Source organism: Vulpes vulpes, chromosome 10, assembly GCF_048418805.1.
Source record: "Vulpes vulpes isolate BD-2025 chromosome 10, VulVul3, whole genome shotgun sequence".
Lineage (NCBI taxonomy): Eukaryota > Metazoa > Chordata > Mammalia > Carnivora > Canidae > Vulpes > Vulpes vulpes.
Window position 1 is genome coordinate 56,245,501 of NC_132789.1, and position 18,427 is coordinate 56,263,927.

General features: G+C 42.0%; 1 protein-coding gene across 1 annotated transcript; it reads right to left on the reverse strand.

Annotated features, from left to right (window-relative positions):
• Window positions 1-114: 114 nt before the first annotated feature.
• On the reverse strand, window positions 115-18,412 carry RAB2B (RAB2B, member RAS oncogene family). The gene is made up of 8 exons (XM_072724404.1): window positions 18,151-18,412; window positions 17,854-17,925; window positions 15,993-16,060; window positions 9,378-9,460; window positions 9,067-9,159; window positions 3,096-3,207; window positions 2,448-2,516; window positions 115-1,720 (listed from the first exon to the last, which is right to left on the reverse strand). The coding sequence occupies exons 1-8, from the start codon at window positions 18,194-18,196 to the stop codon at window positions 1,613-1,615; spliced, it is 651 nt and encodes a 216-aa protein (XP_072580505.1). The 5' UTR covers window positions 18,197-18,412; the 3' UTR covers window positions 115-1,612.
• Between the last annotated feature and the right edge of the window lie 15 nt (window positions 18,413-18,427).

Consider the following 18,427-nt stretch of genomic DNA (forward strand, 5'->3'; position numbering starts at 1 on the left):
AAAAACTTAAAAGTATCTCAAGAACACTTCTTCCAATACCTTTAATTTCCTAGACGGAGAACATCTATATATGTTTGGGATAAAATCAGAAAGAACACATGAAATATGAGCAGCTTGGATACATGCATATATTTAATAGTGAAACAATTCATCAACAAAAAATTAGAAAAATTCATGAGACCTCAATGCTGTGGAAGAGAACAGGACATCAAGGCAAAAGATACAAAAAACTGACCCAGAAGGCTGCCTGATGAGTTAAGCAAAGGCAAATTTGCTTAGGATAGTATTATATGCCGTTGAAAAGCAAAATGGTTGGAGAGAGGTACCCACTTATTTGCGTGGAAGCTGACAGCCTTACCTTATGCTGCACAGAATGGAGGCGAAGAGCCAGGGAAGGGAGAGGGGTGACAGAGGAAGAGCAATAGGGAATCCAGGGTAAGCAGATGGAAGAGACACAGAGTTAGAAAGAGATGACTCTAAGGCCTTTTGTTTGCAGTCTACAATAAACCTGTTCCAAGTCTTTATGTCAGTCAAGTCCAATGATCACATAAGGAGTAGCACTAGGAGTGCAGTGAAGAACAATGGAGGGAGTGGTTTACAAAAGTAAAGGGATAACATGGTTCCTGCTCTCAAGGAGCTTACAACCTATATGGGAAACAGATTCCACACACAAAACAAATTTACAAAGTAACATAAATATAAATAAATATACATCTGAATAAACAACATATGAAAGCCTAAGGGGCACTGGGTCAATACTTATCTAGAAGTCCATAGGTCAAAGAAGGCTTTCTGAAGGAAAAACTTGGGGACTGAGTATAATGTTAGCAGAGAGTAGGGCATGTGCAAAAGCATAGAAGTGTAAGTAAATATGTCCAGGAAGCAGATTAGCTTGATTAAAGTAGAAAGTCTAAATAGGTCTCGTTGAGAAGTATGGTGAAACAGTAGGGGGTTAATTTGGTGAAAGACACTGCAGTGTTAGGTCTGGTGACTAAAGCAAACAGGGAAAGAGGTTTTTTTTAAGTAATGATGGTAAGTGGCACATGTCCAGGAGTAACTCCACTGCTCTCAAAAGTTTTAGTTACTCGGAGACAGAGAAACTAGCAATGGGATGGTAGAGAAGTATTTAGCATCCTTGAGCAGTTTAAGAGAAGAAACTGCCTTCTGCAAGAACACTTGCAAAGTGGCAAGTGAAAACAATCCATGAAACTCCTAGATTCAGGATCCACCATCCCAAAGGCCAGCCAGATCCCAGTAAAATCAAGTGCTCAAGTAGAATGTCCTAGGCCCTCATTACCAATTCTTAGTGGGGAGCGAATTGTATATGCTTATAAAAGAATTTATTTTTGAGCTACCATGACAATCAAGTTTGATCCTAACATTCTAGAAATTAAAATAGGAGGATGAGAAGAGCCCTAATCTATAGGGAATGCTCACGTCCCTGAAGGAGGACAGGTCAGTAGGGCCCAAATTCTTCCCTGGTCTTTATGTGGAAAGGCAAAACATCTGAGAAAAGAGGCTTTTCTCAGCCAAAGCAAGTTAAGACCTCTTTCTTTAAACCTATTGATCTGAAGTTGTTCCAGGAAGGAAAAAAAGAGTCCAGGCCAGATATTCAGCAGCAGCCAGAATTGGACCCTATTTCATTAGAGCTCCGCTGGGAGGCGCTGGGTCCTACTGATGTTGAAATACACTGCTGAGGACCAATCTTGATGCCATTCGCCTGTAAGAGAAAAGAGGCAAGAGTTCCACCTCAGTGCTAAAGTAAATGGGAGAAAAGGGATAAAAAAAGAAATCATAAGTTACATCTTCTAGAAGCAGATACGGCTTTGGCACTTAACCATGTGCCCTAGGCAAACTGCTGTGGGACAGTAGTCTTCAACCATAAAGATGAGAGGACAAGCTCAGATAAGTGTTATAGATGAGATCCTGACCTGGGCTGAAACCAAGAGTCAGACACTTGAGCAACTGCGCCACCCAGCTGCCCCTCTAGGGCTCAATTTTAAGGTGACTATTGTATTTAGGTTTCATGGCTATGTGTAGAATCAGGATGAGATTAGATAAGAGCAGGAGGAGGTGAAAGACTAGATGTTAGCACAGAATTCTTTTTTGTTTTGTCCCAGAATTTGCTTTATAGAAATGGCCCTGTTGAGCAATTAGGAATTACCTCACCCCTAAACACTGGGATAGTAAAAACTCTTCGCAAAGATAATCTCCTATACTGTGTAAACATCTTAGATCACCAACTAATGACCTCTTTAAGCATTCTGGGCCTCGGACTTGAGAAAAAACAGAAAATGATGACAGATTTGTAAAACATCAAGTATGAATTAGCATAGCTTCAAAAAGCACAGTGTTAGAAAGGAAATGCTCACATTCTAGGGGGTTTCTTGTCCTATTTAACACAAAGCAGCAAAGTTACTTGTCAGCCTCCCCCCACCCTTTCTCACCTCATTGTGGACATCAAATAAACCCTGCTGGATCTTCCTATATATTTCTTTGGCTGTGTTAATGAAGGCCTAAGGGAGACAGAAATCATATTATTAGGCTCAAGTTTAGATAAATTAGAAAAGGGGAATACAAATATTATTCCTACTTGGATTTCTAAGGTAAATTAGGAACCATTAAGAGACCAGAGTAAAAATACAAAAGATCCCCCAAAGTCTCTGTTTCAAAAAGAAAAGGACTATATGGTATTTTGATACTGACCCAAGATGATCCTTGACTGGCCCCTTCTAAAAAATAAAACAAACATGCTCTGTTCTCAATTAATTACTAAAGATAGAATCAACAGCAGGCTTCAGAATGACTACCGTAGAACCCATGAGACCCTGCAACTGAAATATATACAAGTAACAGTAGTGTCTAATCCATACTTGCCAATTAATGTTACACAAGGCAAAAGTAAAACCCTACTGTAGGAACAAAGACAAAAAAAAGGGGACAACTCCCTTAAAGGGAGAGATACGGACATACAGTCAATGTAACCACAGACACCCTTTCCTTACCTACAGTCTTATAGAAGAGAATCCTGAATAAAAGAATAAAGATATGTTGTCATCTCTCAAAAGCTTTCCCTACTTTTTCCCAAGTAGTACCTCTTCAACATTGCAGGCTGTTTTGGCTGAAGTTTCCATGAAGATAAGTCCATGCTCCCGGGCAAAGGCCTCTCCTTCTTCTCTCTTCACATCCCTACGGGATTCTAAGTCACTGCAAGAGATGATTGGGGAGAAAACTAAAAAAAGATCCAAGTGAAAGAAGAAACTCATATTCTAAAAGAATCCCAGGGCTGTTTCAACCACCAGTTAATACATAAAGCATGTAGATCCCACATGACATTCTCTCATATAGGATTACTAATTTCTGTAGCTTCTTGGAAAATGATCCTTTAAATTCACGACAGGTGTTGCATGGCTGAGGACAATAACTTACTCTTACAGAGAAAAAGGTTATTTGACAGAGAGAGTGGCAAGCAAAGGGGGAGGGAGAACCAGACTCCCCACTGAGCAAGGAGCCCAATGTGGGGCCTGAATCCCAGAAACCTGGGATCATGACCTGAGCCAAAGGCAGACGCTTAACTGACTGAGGCACCAAAGTGCCCTGAGAAAAAGGTTTATAAAAGGTTAGGCAAGCCCCATAGTTAGTCAAGGCTTATTGTGTTCCATGCTTCTTTTTTGGAATGAGATCTAGGGAGAACCAAGGAAAGAAAATGAAAGAGAAATTCCAGTTGTTAGAAAGTAGAAAAGTCCTAGATGAGATCTAGGGAGAACCAAGGAAAGAAAATGAAAGAGAAATTCCAGTTGTTAGAAAGTAGAAAAGTCCTAGATGGCCCAAGTTGTAATGAGAAGTGACTTCCTCTTTTACTGGCATCAACCCATAAGAATAGAGGGTGGGGGCAGCCCCAGTGGCGCAGTGGTTTGGCACCGCCTGCAGCCCGGGGTGTGATCCTCGGGACCTGGGATCAAGTCCCACATCGGGCTCCCTGCATGGAGCCTGCTTCTCACTTTGCCTGTATCTCTGCCTCTCTCTCTCTCTTTCTCTCTCTCTGTGTCTCTACGAATAAATAAAATCTTAAAAAAAAAAAAAAAAAAAAGAATAGAGGGTGCCAGGAAAAAGGAGAACACAGTTGCCTTAACTCTCACTAGTCTTACTATTAACATATATAATTGCAGCTTGCCACTAGGGAAATAAAAGACTCAGAGAAAAATATGATGTATAATGTTAGGTGATATGAGGAGGGGAAAGGAGCCACAGACTGAGAAAAGAGAATCCGGTGGCATGGAAAGGCTTCACGACAAGACAGGATAAAAGGCTGTGGACAAAGGTAAGGATGGACTGTCTGATTTTCATTTTTCTAACTGGAAATTTGCATTTCGGAGGTTTCCAGTTTCCCAACATGAAATCAAGGAGCAAGCCCACTGCAACAAATCTATAAAATGTGCAGTTATCACTCACCAGCTGTGTGAAGACCAGGGAAGAGCTATCCATCTAAATGTCTACCTCTAGCCCAGCCTCTCCTCTAAGCTCCAGACCTTCTGTCTGTTTGTCTGTTCTTTACTACAAATCTGATGCATAAAAGTACCTCAAACATACATCAAAATAGAACTTGATCTTTCTGCCCAAACTGCTTCTGACCCAGGCTTCCACATCTCCATAAAGGACACAAACTAAATCCAAGACACTATTATTTTCACAGCTTTTCTTTCTTTACTCCAAATACCTGATCCACCCCAAGGTACTTCCAAAATACACCTTACCACCATTATTTTCCCCTCTCTCCGGTATCATCACCCAAGCCCATGCCACCATTCTCATTTAGACTACTGAAACAGACATCCCACTTCAACCCCTGCCCCCATCCAGAGTGATCTTTTAAAATTGAATCAAGCCACATCTCTGCTTAAAACTCTTAAAAGCTGGGACGCCTGGGTGGCTCAGTGGTTGAGTGTCTGCCTTTGGCTCAGGTCATGATCTTGGGGTTTTGGGATCGAGTCCTGTGTTGGGCCCCTGGTAAGGAGCCTCTGCCCGTGTCTCTCTCTGTATGTCTCTCATGAACAAATAAATAAAATCTTAAAAACAAACAAAAACAAAACTCTTAAAAGCTTCCTACTGTGTTTAGAGTAAAATCCACACTTCTTCCTAAGGCCTGAAAGTGCTAAGAGATCTGGCCCCTGCCTACCTTCCCAACCTCATCTTGTACCATTCCTCCTTGATTTAGCCCAACCATACTGATTTCTTTCAATACTATGACCTTGCCAAGGTTCTTCCCAGTTCAAAGCTTTCAGTTTGTTCCCCTTATCTGATACTTTTCTGAACTCTTTTTTTCTTTTTAAGATTTTATTTACTTATTCATGAGAGACATGGAGAGAGAGGCAGAGACACAGGCAGAGGGAGAAGCAGGCTCCATGCAGGGAGCCCCAGGTGGGACTGGATTCCTGGACCCCGGGGTCACGCCCTGGGCCAAAGGCAGACGCTCAACTGCTGAGCCACCCAGGCGTCCCACTTTTCTTAACTCTTACTTAAATCCTTCAGATTCCAGTTTAACCATCACCCTTAATTAAAAATAAGTATCTTGTTATGCTCTTGTATAGCAGCACCCTTTTTTCCTTCATTGCACTTATTGCAATTTGTAATTAGATACAGATCCTTTTATATTTAACACTTATGTCTCCAATAAACTATAAACTCCATGGGAGCAGGGGCATGACTCCTCTTTTTTTTTTTTTTAAAGATTGTATTTATTTATTCATGAGACACACAGAGAGAGAGGCAGAGAGAGGCGGAGACCCAGGCAGAGGGAGAAGCAGGCTCCCTGTGGGGAGCCGGATGGGGAGAGGCTCAACCACTGAGCCCCCCAGGCATCCCAGGGGCAGGACTCTCCTTTTCTCACCCTGTACACTCAGGATCTGGCAAACAGACACCTAGAAACACAGTTCAAACAAATGAGTACAATAAGTCTGTGATCACAGTTCTCAAATGGTGCACTCTAGGCACTACTACAAATGCACAAGGGTGCCACAGGATATTTTTTTTTTTTGCCACAGGATAAATTTTAAGGGAAACACAGTTAACAACACCAGAGCACCACGTGAATTATAAGCTTAAGACAGTTCACAGTGTCACTGTCAGATCACAATAGATCCTGTTCAATATTTGCATATATTTGTGTAATCTGAGTTTTTGGCAGTTGTTGTGATAAAAAGGAAGTACAAAACTGGGAGGGGAAAAAGGGATGCCTGGGTGGCTCAGTGGTTGAGCGTCTAGACGCCTTTGGCCCAGGGCATGATCTCAGGATCCGGGATCAAGTCTCACATCAGTCTCCCTGCAGGGAGCCTGCTTCTCCCTCTGCCTGTGTCTCTGCCTCTCTCTGTGTGTGTCTCTATGAATAAATAAAAATCTTAAATGAATAAAATAATAAAAATCACTCAGGGGCACCTGAATGGTTAATAAAAATCACTCAGGGGCGCTGAGTGGCTCAGCTGGTTAAACATCTGACTCTTGATTTTGACTCCGAGATCGAACCCCACATTGGGCACCATGCCGGGTGTGGACCCTGCTTAAGAGTCTCACTCTCTAGTGCTAGTGATGCTCAGCACCACAGAGGACAGTGGCTGGGAATCCCCTTTGTTTTCTGGGGTGCAGGGATTGCCCATGGAGCCTGCGCTGCTGCAAGAAGAAACTATTAGTTCTGTGTGTTCCTAAAGGGAGGAAAGATGTGCAGAGAGAGAAGCAGATGAATGCATTTTTTAAGACCTGGGAAAGAGCTCAGCCTTGCATTTACTCTTTACTCTAGAAAGAAGGAGTGAAACTGTGTAAGATGTTAACAGATAATTTTTGCACCCTGTTTGTTTTTTTTGTGTGTGTGTGTGGTTTTTTTTTGTTTTTTTGTTTTGTTTTGTTTTGTTTTGTTTTTTTGTTTTGTTTTGTTTTGTTTTTGTGTTTTTTTTTTTTTTTTTTACTGCTTCTTGTAGCAATTGGTACAAGATTTAGTGTTTACCTATTTTATTTCACTCTTTAATTGTAGGCTGGAGTAGAGTGAGCTGCCCTCTCAGGCAGAACTGACATTGGGGGCAGAAGAGAACAACTAATTTAGCCTTAACATTTTAAATCTGTTTTTTTGATATATTACCTCAGTAAATTTAAGAGTTTTAAAAATGTAAATCTAAAGCAATTAAAAATTTCTCTTTGGGGCGCCTGGGTGCTCAGTTGGCTAAGGTCTGACTTAGGCTTGGGTCATGTTCTCGGGTCCTGGGACTGAGCCCCACATTGGGCTCCCTGCTCGCGGGGACTCTGCTCATCCCTTTCTCTCTGCCCCTCCCCTTGCTTGTGCTCTGTCTCTCTCTCTCAAATAAATAAAGTCTTTTTTAAAAAAAAGTTTCTTTTTAAACTTTTTTTTCAACTCTTTGAATGAGAAGATTGAATTTATACTGTACTACCGAGATTTTTTTTTAATGTGTGAGACAAATCTTTCTAGACAAATCTTTTGTACAGAAAAGATTCCCTCTTTCCTTCTCCTCCCATTCCACTTGCTCTTTTTCTTAAAAAAAAAAAAAAAAAAAAAAGTATAACATCAATTTGGAACAGAAAATGAGAGTGGCAGTATTCAATCTTGATTCCAACTTTGAGAAGCTGTGCAGCACCTGACAAGCACACTCAGGGTATTAGTAAGTAATTATGGACATTTAAAGATGAAAATCAAATTTCTTTATGTTTTTCATTTTTCAAAGTTTATTAAGTTGTTATGACAAGAACACTTATGTTGCTTATATCTATTTAATAACAAACTGTTAGGTATTTCTTTTGGCCTATGAGTGCCATAGAAAATTTACTGAGAATAACAAGTGTTGCTGAGAATGTAAAGAAATTGAAAAAAAAAAAAAGAGAGAGAGAATGTAAAGAAATTGGAACTACTGTGTGTTGCTGGTAGGAATATAAATTATGCAGTTGCAAGGAAAAACAGTATGGTGATGCCTCAAAAAAGTAAACATCTAATTATTATAAGATCCAGCAATTCCAGTTCTGGAATTCAAAGAAATGAATTCCCAAACAGATATTTGGATATTGACGCTGACAGCATTCTTCACAACAACCAAAGAAGGATAGAAGCAATCTGTCTACCAAAAGATGAATAAACAAAATGTGGCAAATACATACAAAGGAATACTATTCATCCTTAAAAAGGAAGGAAATTCTGACATGATCTACATTATGGATGAACCTTGAGGTCATCATGGTAAATGAAATATGCCAGTCACAAAAGGACAAATATTAAGATTCCACTGAAATTAGGTGCCTAGAGTAGTCATATTCATAGAGACAGAAAAGAGAATGGTGATTGCCAGGGGCTGTGGAGATGGAGAATGTGGAGTTAGCATTTAATGCATATAGAGCTTCAGTTTGGGAAAATGAAAAAGTTCTGGAATTGGATGGTGGTGACAGCTACAGAACAACGTCAATAAACTTAATGCCACAGAACTGTACACTTAAAAATGGTTAAAATGGGATCCCTGGGTGGCGCAGCGGTTTAGTGCCTGCCTTTGGCCCAGGGCGCGATCCTGGAGACCCAGGATCAAATCCCACGTCAGGCTCCCGGTGCATGGAGCCTGCTTCTCCCTCTGCCTGTGTCTCTGCCTCTCTCTCTCTCTCTCTCTCTATGTGACTATCATAAATAAATAAAAAATTAAAAAAAAAAAAGGTTAAAATGGGGACAGGGTGTCTGGGTGGCTCAGTCATTTGAGTTTCTGATTCCTGACTTTGACTCATGCATAATCTCACAGTTATGGAGATCAAGCTCTCCATCAGGCTCTGTGCTCAGTATGGAGTCTGCTTAAGATTCTTTCTCTCCCTCTGCCTCTGCCCCTTCCCCCTGTGGACATGTGCACATTCTCTCTCTCTCAAAATAATAAAACCTTATAGAAATGGTTAAAATGGTAAATTCTACATTATGCTTATTTTACCAATCAATTTTTTTCTTTTTTTACTAAGAGCACCCTAAACTAAAAAAGTTTAAGTGATTCAATGTCCATAGAGCACTTAGATGATTTCTTATTTATACAAATAAAATTTTACCTCTTATTCCCAATCAGCATGATAACCATGTTAGAGCTGGAGTGTTGCCGGGCATCCTCTAACCAGGAGGTCAGGTGGTTGAAGGTTTCACGCCTACAGTAGAAAGTTTACAAAGTGGGTCAGAGGCCCATTTCAAAATGTCAAAAGTAATTCCAAATGCATGGGAAAAGGGGGAAAGCTACATATGTAAAGGAAAATATTAGAGACGCCATTCCTCTTTAGCATTCTTACCAAAACCAGAAGACAGCAAAAAAAAAAGATTTTGAGAACATGGGGAAAAGACTCCCTCCTGCCCACCTGATCTGACTCACCTTGTGATGTCATATACTAGCAGTGCTCCAGCTGCTCCCCTGTAGTAGGAACGGGTGATAGAACGGAAGGATTCTTGCCCAGCCTTTCCCACCAACATGGCAACAAAAAATCCCAACAAAACAAGGTTATTTCCACAGAAATGACTTGATCACATGCTACTCTAACACAGACCACTTACTTTAAAAAAAACCTCTATTAAGAAAAGGGAATTCGAGAAAGGAAACCCGACTGCCCAGAGAGATGTCCAGGTGGGAAATAAACATTTTTCAGTGGAAGCACAGTTAACAGTGGGAGTGGGACAACTGTTCCTGTGGGACTGTCCATCAAACAGCTGAATGTTTAGCATCCCTGGTTCCCAGACACTAAATGCCAGTAGCACCCCACTGTCATTGTGACAGTCTAAGACATTCTTATACATTTCCAATATTCCCTAGGAGAGAACTGGAAATAGGACTACAAACTCAAGAGCATTTTCAATCCCCTCATGATGCTGAACACATTACATTAAACTGTTTGTAAAAAAAAAACAAAAACAAAAACAAAAAAACCTGTTTGTATTCTTCTATCTGTAAAAAGGAAACTTCTCTTAGAAGGCCAATACCCTGTCTAAGGAAGTTTCATTCGAATGGGTCAATGTAGAAAAGTAGACAAAGTACTTAAATTGAACATATGCTAATTGACATTTAGGGTTCCACTACTAACAGCACTACTAACAGCAGGACTACCAAAGGATGTTGTCATAGCAAATAAGAATAAGAAACAGGGAAAAACGCTCAGGGCCCAGGACAGAGTTTTCCTTAAAAAACCCAATATTCACACTCTAATCTCATTTCCAAATGGGGCCAAGATATTTATAACTGAGCAATTTATTAATGCCACCATATACTGGGTACTTTTGCTTTTTTAATGCAATAGTGTGGTTTTGTCCTCTTAGGGGAAGCAAAAACATTTTTTAGTATATGTGCTGCCGAAGTGAGCACAAGCAAAAGCATTTTTAAAATAATAACATTATTAATAATAATATCCTGAACACTGAATCTGTCCTATTAGAAAAGTTTTCATATTCTTTGGCTCAGTAGGTGGGACATCTGACTCTTGATCTCGGGGTCATGAGTGTGAGCCCTGCATTGGGTCTGATTACTCAAATAAATACATCTTTAAAAAAAAAGTATTTTTCACACTTTTTTAAAGATTTTATTTATTTATTCATGAGAGACAGAGAGAGAGAGAGAGAGAGAGAGAGAGAGAGGCAGAGACACAGGCAGAGGGAGAAGCAGGCTCCATGCAGGGAGCCCGATGTGGGATTTGATCCCGGGACTCCAGGATCATGCGTTGGGCTGAAGGTGGCACTAAACCGCTGAGCCACCCGGGCTGCCCTATTTTTCACATTCTTGAAATCATTTATCCTCATATTCCTACATAAAGATTAGGAAGCAAAACTACTATTCTTATTTTATTTTATTTTATTTTTTTAAAGATTTTATTTATTTACTCATGAGAGAGAGAGGCAGAGACATAGGCAGAGGGAGAAGCAGGCTCCATGCAGTGAGCCTGATGTGGGATTTGATCCTGGGTCTCCAGGATCATGCCCCGGGCTGAAGGCAGGCACTTAACAGCTGAGCCACCCAGGAATCCCTACTATTCTTATTTTAAAGACAGAAAAACTAAAATGTGGAGATGGGAAGAAAACGGCCTTCTCATAGTATAACAACAGTAAAAGTGAATACTAATAGTAACACAAATGGGAAAATTGAAGCTCAAAGGATTAACTGACCCAAAGTTTTAAATCTATAAATGCTTGGGATGCCTGGGTGGCTCAGCAGTTGAGCGCCTGCCTTCAGCCCAGGGTGTGATCCTGGAGTCCCGGAATCGAGTCCCACATCGGGCTCCCTGCAGGGAGCCTGCCTCTCTCTCTGCCTGTGTCTCTGCCTCTCTGTGTGTGTCTCTCTCATGAATAAATAAATAAAATCTTTTTTAAAAAAATAAATAAATAAAACCAAATCTATAAATGCTTGGGGTGCCTGGGTGGCTAAGTCAATTAAGTGACAGCCTTAGGCTCAGATCATGCTGTGTCAGGATCCCTGCTCAGTGGGAAGTCTGCTTCTCCTTCTCCCTCTGCTTCCCCCCACTTGTTTTCTCTTTATCTCTCTAAAAATAAATAAATAGGGATCCCTGGGTGGCGCAACGGTTTGGCGCCTGCCTTTGGCCCAGGGCGCGATCCCGGAGACCCGGGATCGAATCCCACGTCGGGCTCCCGGTGCATGGAGCCTGCTTCTCCCTCTGCCTGTGTCTCTGCCTCTCTCTCTCTCTGTGACTATCGTAAATAAATAAAAAATTTAAAAAAAAAAATAAAAATAAAAATAAATAAATAAATAAATAAATAAATAAAATAAAAATAAATAAATAAAATATTTTTTTAAAAGTCAAAAAAACAACAAATCTATATCATCATCTCAGTCCAGTTCATGAACCTTTGTTGAATCAATAACCTAGGAAGAGTGATTGGTTCAATTTGGGCTGGTCTGTCTGCATTGGTTTGAGGTATCTTTGTCCAACCCCATTAAACAAATCTGAAGCAGCAAAGAATTAAGATGAAGATATGATAAAGAGAATTAAAACCTTTTGAATTTCTCCCAAGTGGAAGCATCGTATTATGGTTTCAAGATATATACAATTAACCCTCACACAACATGGGCTTGAACAGCTCTGGGCCACTTACATAGATTGTTTTACAGCACAGCACTGTGAATATATTTTCTCTCCCTTATGGTTTTTTTTTTTTCTACTTTATTTTTTTAATTTATTTTTAAACAAAAAAAAATTTTAAACACCAACACAGGGCTTGAACTCCCAACCCTGAGATCAAGACTTGTGCCATGATCAAGACCCAGATAGTTAACCAACTGCGCCACTCAGGCACCCCTTTCTCTTATGTTTTTTTTTTTTTTTTAAATGTTTTATTTTATTTATTCATAGAGACGGGTGGGGGGGCAGAGACACAGGCAGAGGGAGAAGCAGGCACCACACAGAGAGCCTGACGTGGGACTCGATCCTGGGTCTCCAGGACCACGCCCCGGGGCTGCAGGCGGCGCTAAACCGCTGTGACACCGGGGCTGCCCTCTCTTATGGTTTTAATAACATTTTCTTTTTTCCAGCTCACTTTGTTATAAGAATACAGTATATAATACATATAACATACAAAATATGTGCTAATCAATTTTTTGTTATGGGTCAGCCCTTCTGGCCAAATAGTAGGTTATTAGTAGTTAAGTTTTTGGGAGTGCCTAGCTAGCTTAGTCAGAAGAGCAGACGACTCTTGATCTTCAGGTCATAAATTCAAGCCCAAGCCATGGGGTAAAGATTACATAAAATAAATAAAAGTTTTTAAAAAAGTAGTCGAGTTTTTGGGAAGCCAAAAGTCATATGCAAATTTTTGACTGTGCAAGGGTTGATACCCCTAACGCTCACATTAAGGATCCACTGTAGCTTGAAGTATAAATCCCTACAAAGTCAGATGGGCTTATTTCCTCAAGAATCAGAATGCATTTTGAAGTAAAATACAAATGATTTTGCGATTAACCAGTATTTTATATTCACTACAGTATAACACCTCTTCATTTAGTATGGATTATTTGGGCATTTATATATACAAAATGACAAAAGATTAAAAAAAATGACATGGCTCCCTGGGGCACCTGGTTGGCTCACTTGATAGAATATGCAACTCTTGACCTCAAAGTCATGAGTTCAAGCCCCACATTGGGCATGGAGACTGCTAAAATTTAATTAATTAATTAATTAATTAATTAATAAAATAAAATGAAATTTAAGAAAAGGTAACATGGCTCTCTAAGTCCTCATCAATAACCAGAAAAGTGACAACAAAGAACTTGGATAACTTGATCTCTTTAAAAATTCCCTTCATGGTAATCCCTAAATATTTTCACACAGGATGACTTTGGGAGTATATGAGAGGATGAGGTCATCAAAATGGGAAAGCAAGATGAGTAAGCAATGTGTAGATCAGGACTGACAAGGGAAAACGATCAGCTTACCCAGAGGGTGGCAGACAAGAAATGCACTACATTAGAGGCAGCAATCTCTTAAAAATTTTCAAATAGAAAACCCCAGTATTCTGAAACCTGGTATCTTTTTTATGATTCAACAAAGATTAGTCTAATCTAAAAACAATTATTAAAAAGGAACAGAAAAGAACTAGGTCAGTTGCATCACAAGTGACTATCAGGCCATACGGCCCTTGAGGATCCGGTCAACAGAGCAGTGGCTCTCAACTTTCTTATTTTATGATCCACTGTCTCATGGTACCATGTAAGGGGGAAAAAACCCACAAAATCCAGCAAACCAACATTTTAACACAATCATAACTGTGACTATACCACTAACTGGCAGCTATTGGGTCTCCTGACGTGAAAACATCCGTTTTTGGAAACAGCAGAAGTTTAAGTTAAAAAGACAGAATTATGGGATCCCTGGGTGGCGCAGCGGTTTAGCGCCTGCCTTCGGCCCAGGGCGCGATCCTGGAGACCCAGGATCGAATCCCACATCGGGCTCCCGGTGCATGGGGCCTGCTTCTCCCTCTGCCTGTGTCTCTGCCTCTCTCTCTCTCTCTCTATCATAAATTAAAAAAAAAAATTAAAAAAAAAAAAAAAGACAGAATTAGCTACTACTTTTGACATCTATAGGCTTCACTCTGTCACCTACTCACAATTTGTCCCGCAGCCTCTTTAGTTAGCAGGGCAAATCTTTGTGGGAAATATAAAAATCAGGAGATAATAAAAGGAGAGTTACAACATACCTACTTGGGTTAATAGTGACAAAGAACTGCCAAACAACGAAAGGAGAAGGGGACAAGACAGTTGTTTTAAAAAATATATGAACTTAACGTTGGCAGCAGACAGAGTATTATCTCTTAGGCCTAGTTTAGAGAAAAAGACTAGAGACAAAACTAGTCAAAAGAGCAAGTTGGGAAGATTTAGAGGAATGTCACTAGTGCTTCCACTATTAGAAATGTGAAGTCTATTCAGAAGGGCAAAAGGTTATTAAAATACTTGCAAAATACAACCAAATAATGTATAAGAGACTATCATCCTAGTTAAAAGCACTCAATAAATCAGTGCACCCAAAAGTGGGAACCACCTTGGAGGCCACCAGAAAAGGACTCTGCAAAAAGGGCTTAGAGCAGCAAGTTAACTTACAGTTGACTCCGGAACAAGAGAGGAGTTGGGGAGGCTGGCCCCCTCGCAGAGGAAATTCCTCGTGTGACTCTGACTCCTCCAAACCATAACTACCAATAACCTACTGTTGACCAGAAGCCTTGCCCATAACACATCATGTCAACAGCATTTGTTATGTTATTTATATTAAATATTGTATTTTTACAGTAAAAAAGCCAAAGAATAAAAATGTTAAGAGAAAATACATTTACAGTACTGTAGTACGTTCATTGACAAGAAATTCACATATGAGCAGACCTGTGCAATTCAAACACGTTATTCAAGGATCAACTGTACTTTTCAGACAGATAACTACACGTGTTGGGAGACGGAGGATGGAAGGAGGGGAGAGGGAGGAAAAAAAGGAAAAATCACTGTGTACTGCTTACAACTATAAGGGCTTCAGCTCTGAGTTTTGAAAAAAAAAGAAAACAAATAGTAAGTAAACAAAGACAGAAAGAGATTTTAGCTGAGTATTAAGAACTCTGTGCTTGCTTCCCTCAGAGAAAAAAAAAGATATAAATCAAATGAGATAATACACATAAAAGCAATTTATCTAAATAAAACAAAATTATACTAAGTCAAGCTAAATTTTGGGCCAGTCTACCTTTGCCAAATTTTAAAATGTGCATAACCTTTGACCCAGAATTTCCATTTCTGGGAAGGCATTCCACAGAAATTCTCAGACATTTGCATAAAGATGTGGTAATCGAGGATATTCAATGAAACTTTGTAAAAGTGAAAACTGGAAACCTGGATTTCCATCATTGGAGGATAGTTAAGTAAATGACGGGAAGACTTTTTATGAGTCTATACAGTGGTTAAAAGGAATGCAGTAGAGATATATGTATGTACCAACATGGAAGTGTCCAAAACAGAAGTTGTTAAATAAAAAAATTTAGCTCACATAGCTAGGTGTACTCTCTCATGATTCTATACTAACAAGAACAAAACAAGAACACTAGAACTAATAAGAACAAAACCCCTATCCTGTATTTGTACATGTGTACCTATCTGAACACAAAGAAAAAGTCTGAAAGTATAAGCACTGAAACACTCACACCGGTTAGGCAGAAACCAGGAATGGAAGGAAGAAGAGATTTATGTGTGTAAAAGGAGACATTCACATTTTACTCTATACACTTATATAGTTTGCTTTTATTTTTACTAGAACAAACTCATACATTACTTGGGTAATTTAAAAGAAAACTACAAAGATAGGGTGTTCAGAATTTTAACGGTAACAGATCAAAGTGAAAGCTCTTCCCCTACTCTCACTTCCACCAACAACCTCACCCTCATAGCCCTTTGCCCCCACATCAGTCTTTACTGATCTATTTAGATCTCGGTCAGGGACTAAGTCATCCTGTTTTCTCTCACCGTGTCCCAGATTTGCAGTTTGATTTGTTTTCCATCAATGTTGACCATACGGGCCCCAAATTCCACACCTGTCAAGTGAAGAGCAAAAGAAATAATGACCATCACCACACGTTCAGAGGTTCATGTTCTCCCCCAATGCAGCAACTGACTTCTTCTCTGTCAGCACTTAGTACCACTAAGCCCATTACTGCTATTTGCTACAATTATTTTTGTGTTTCTTAAATTTTCATTTTCCTTCTAGAATTAAAAACTGTGATCTAGGTGATAATGACTTTAGGAATGTAACCAAAAGGGATGCCTGGGTGGCTCAGCAGTTGGGTGTCTGCCTTTGGCTCAGGGATGCCTGGGTGGCTCAGCCGTTCGGTGTCTGCCTTTGGCTCAGGGTGTGATCCTGGAGTCCTGGAATCAAGTCCCGCATCGGGCTCCCTGCATGGAGCCTGATTCTCCCTCTGCCTGTGTCTCAGCCTCTCTCTCTCTCTCTCTCTCATGAATAAATAAATAAAATCTAAAAAAAAAAAAAAAAAAAAAGAATGTAACCAAAAAGCAGATACGGAGATGAAACTAATTAAAATGTAAAAAAAGGGGCCAGCCCGGGTGGCTCAACGGTTTAGCACCGCCTTCGGCCCAGAGCATGACTTGGGATCGAGTCTCATGTAGGGCTCTCTGCATGGAGCCTGCTTCTCCTTCTGCCAGTGTCTCTGCCCCTCTCTCTCTCTCTCTGTGTCTCTCATGAATAAACAAAATCTTAAAAAAAAAAAAGAGGAAAGGGGGGAAAACCTCCAGATTCATTCTATGCAGCCAGCATTATCTTGATATCACCTGGATAAAGACACCAGTAAATAAAGAACGACAGTCCAATGTCCCTAATGAAGAGAGATGCAAAAATCCTCAATTAGGGATCCCTGGGTGGCGCAGCGGTTCGGCGCCTGCCTTTGGCCCAGAGCGCGATCCTGGAGACCCGGGATCGAGTCCCACGTCGGGCTCCCGGTGCATGGAGCCTGCTTCTCCCTCTGCCTGTGTCTCTGCCTCTCCCTCTCTCCCCGTGACTATCATAAAAAAAAAAAAAAAAATCCTCAATTAAATGCTAGCAAACTGGGATCCCCGGGTGGCTCAGTGGTTTAGCATCAGCCTTCAGTCCAGGGCGTGACCCCGGGGTCCTGGTATCGAGTCCCGCATCGGGCTCCCTGCATGGAGCCTGCTTCTCCCTCTGCCTGTGTCTCTGCCTCTCTCTCGCTCTCTCTCATGAAAAAATAAATAAAAATCTTTTTAAAAAAGATAAATAAAACGTAAAAAAGGTGAGCACACTTCTAGCAATATTAACGCTCAAATCGCATTAGATGGCACAAGCTGTGCCTTAACACAAACGTGCCGGGAAAGCTCTGGGACTATGCCACACTCTTTCCTCTAAAACCATCAGTTTCATCTTTTAACTCTAACTCAGGGAGGGCCCTTCAGATTAATTTCTTCCTCTCCAACGTACACAAAAACCTGTGTTGTTGGGTGACCACTCTGAAAAACATACGTGAAAACGGCTGGCACTAATTTAACCGCAAAAGCAAGGCGAGCTCTTGCACGAACAGTGAAGCTTTTCCGTGGGGTTTCCCGTCAAGGTACAAATCCTAGTCCGGGGGGGGGGGGGGAACCGCCCCCAGCGATGGGTGCGAGGCCTCGGGCCGATCTTCCGCTGCGTCTCCATCACTTACTCGGCAGCTTTGGGCCACTCGCTCCTCGCCGAGCGTGAGGCCGGACTAAACCCGGCAGCGGGCGGGGGGCGCTTCGGGCAGCGACTTCGGCCGCCGGCGGCCTGTGCGCGGCGGCGCCCGCTCCGGCGCCGCGTCCTCCGACAGGTGCGCCGACTTACCTATGGTGAGGTCGTGCACCGGCTGGAACCGCTTGTCCGTGAACTGCAGGAGGAGACATGACTTGCCCACGCCTGAAAGAGGAGCGCGGACGTCCTCGCGGCGCGGCCCGGGGTGCCGGCGGCCGCGGGAGGGGAGCCCGGAGCCCGAGCCCCGCCCCCGACCGTCCCGCCCCCGCCCGCTCCCGCGCCCCGCTCCGTTGCCCAGCCCACTGCACGAGCCCCGCCCCACGCCCCACGCCCCGAGGTGTGAGCTGCGGCTGCTCGCCCCCGCCGTGCGGGCCGTCGCCCGCGGGCTACCTGTGTCCCCGATGATGATGTACTTGAACAGATAAGCATAAGTCATGGTCCCGTTTCCTCCGATTCCGGGTCCGCCCGACTTCCGCAGCCACTTCCCTCCGGCCTCTCTAGCCGCGCAGGCAGCCGCCCTCCGGCCGCTCTAGCCCGAACAGCGTCTCTATGACTCTCCCTGGAGTCGGCGCTCGGCGGGGGCGGCCGTCCTCCCTCGCGGCGCCGGCGGCTGCCATTGCCCCGCCGGGCTCCAGGGGGCGGTAGCCGCCCCTCCCGTCCGCTCGGC

Bases quoted from the DNA above. Each gene is read 5' to 3' on its own strand.
- RAB2B (XM_072724404.1), bottom strand. From the start codon at position 18,196: ATGACTTATGCTTATCTGTTCAAGTACATCATCATCGGGGACACAG. The intron at 16,061-17,853 runs GTAAGTCGGCGC...TTCACTTGACAG, and splicing joins GGTGCACGACCTCACCATAG to GTGTGGAATTTGGGGCCCGT. The intron at 9,160-9,377 runs GTGAGTCAGATC...TTTCTACTGTAG, and splicing joins CTAGTATATGACATCACAAG to GCGTGAAACCTTCAACCACC.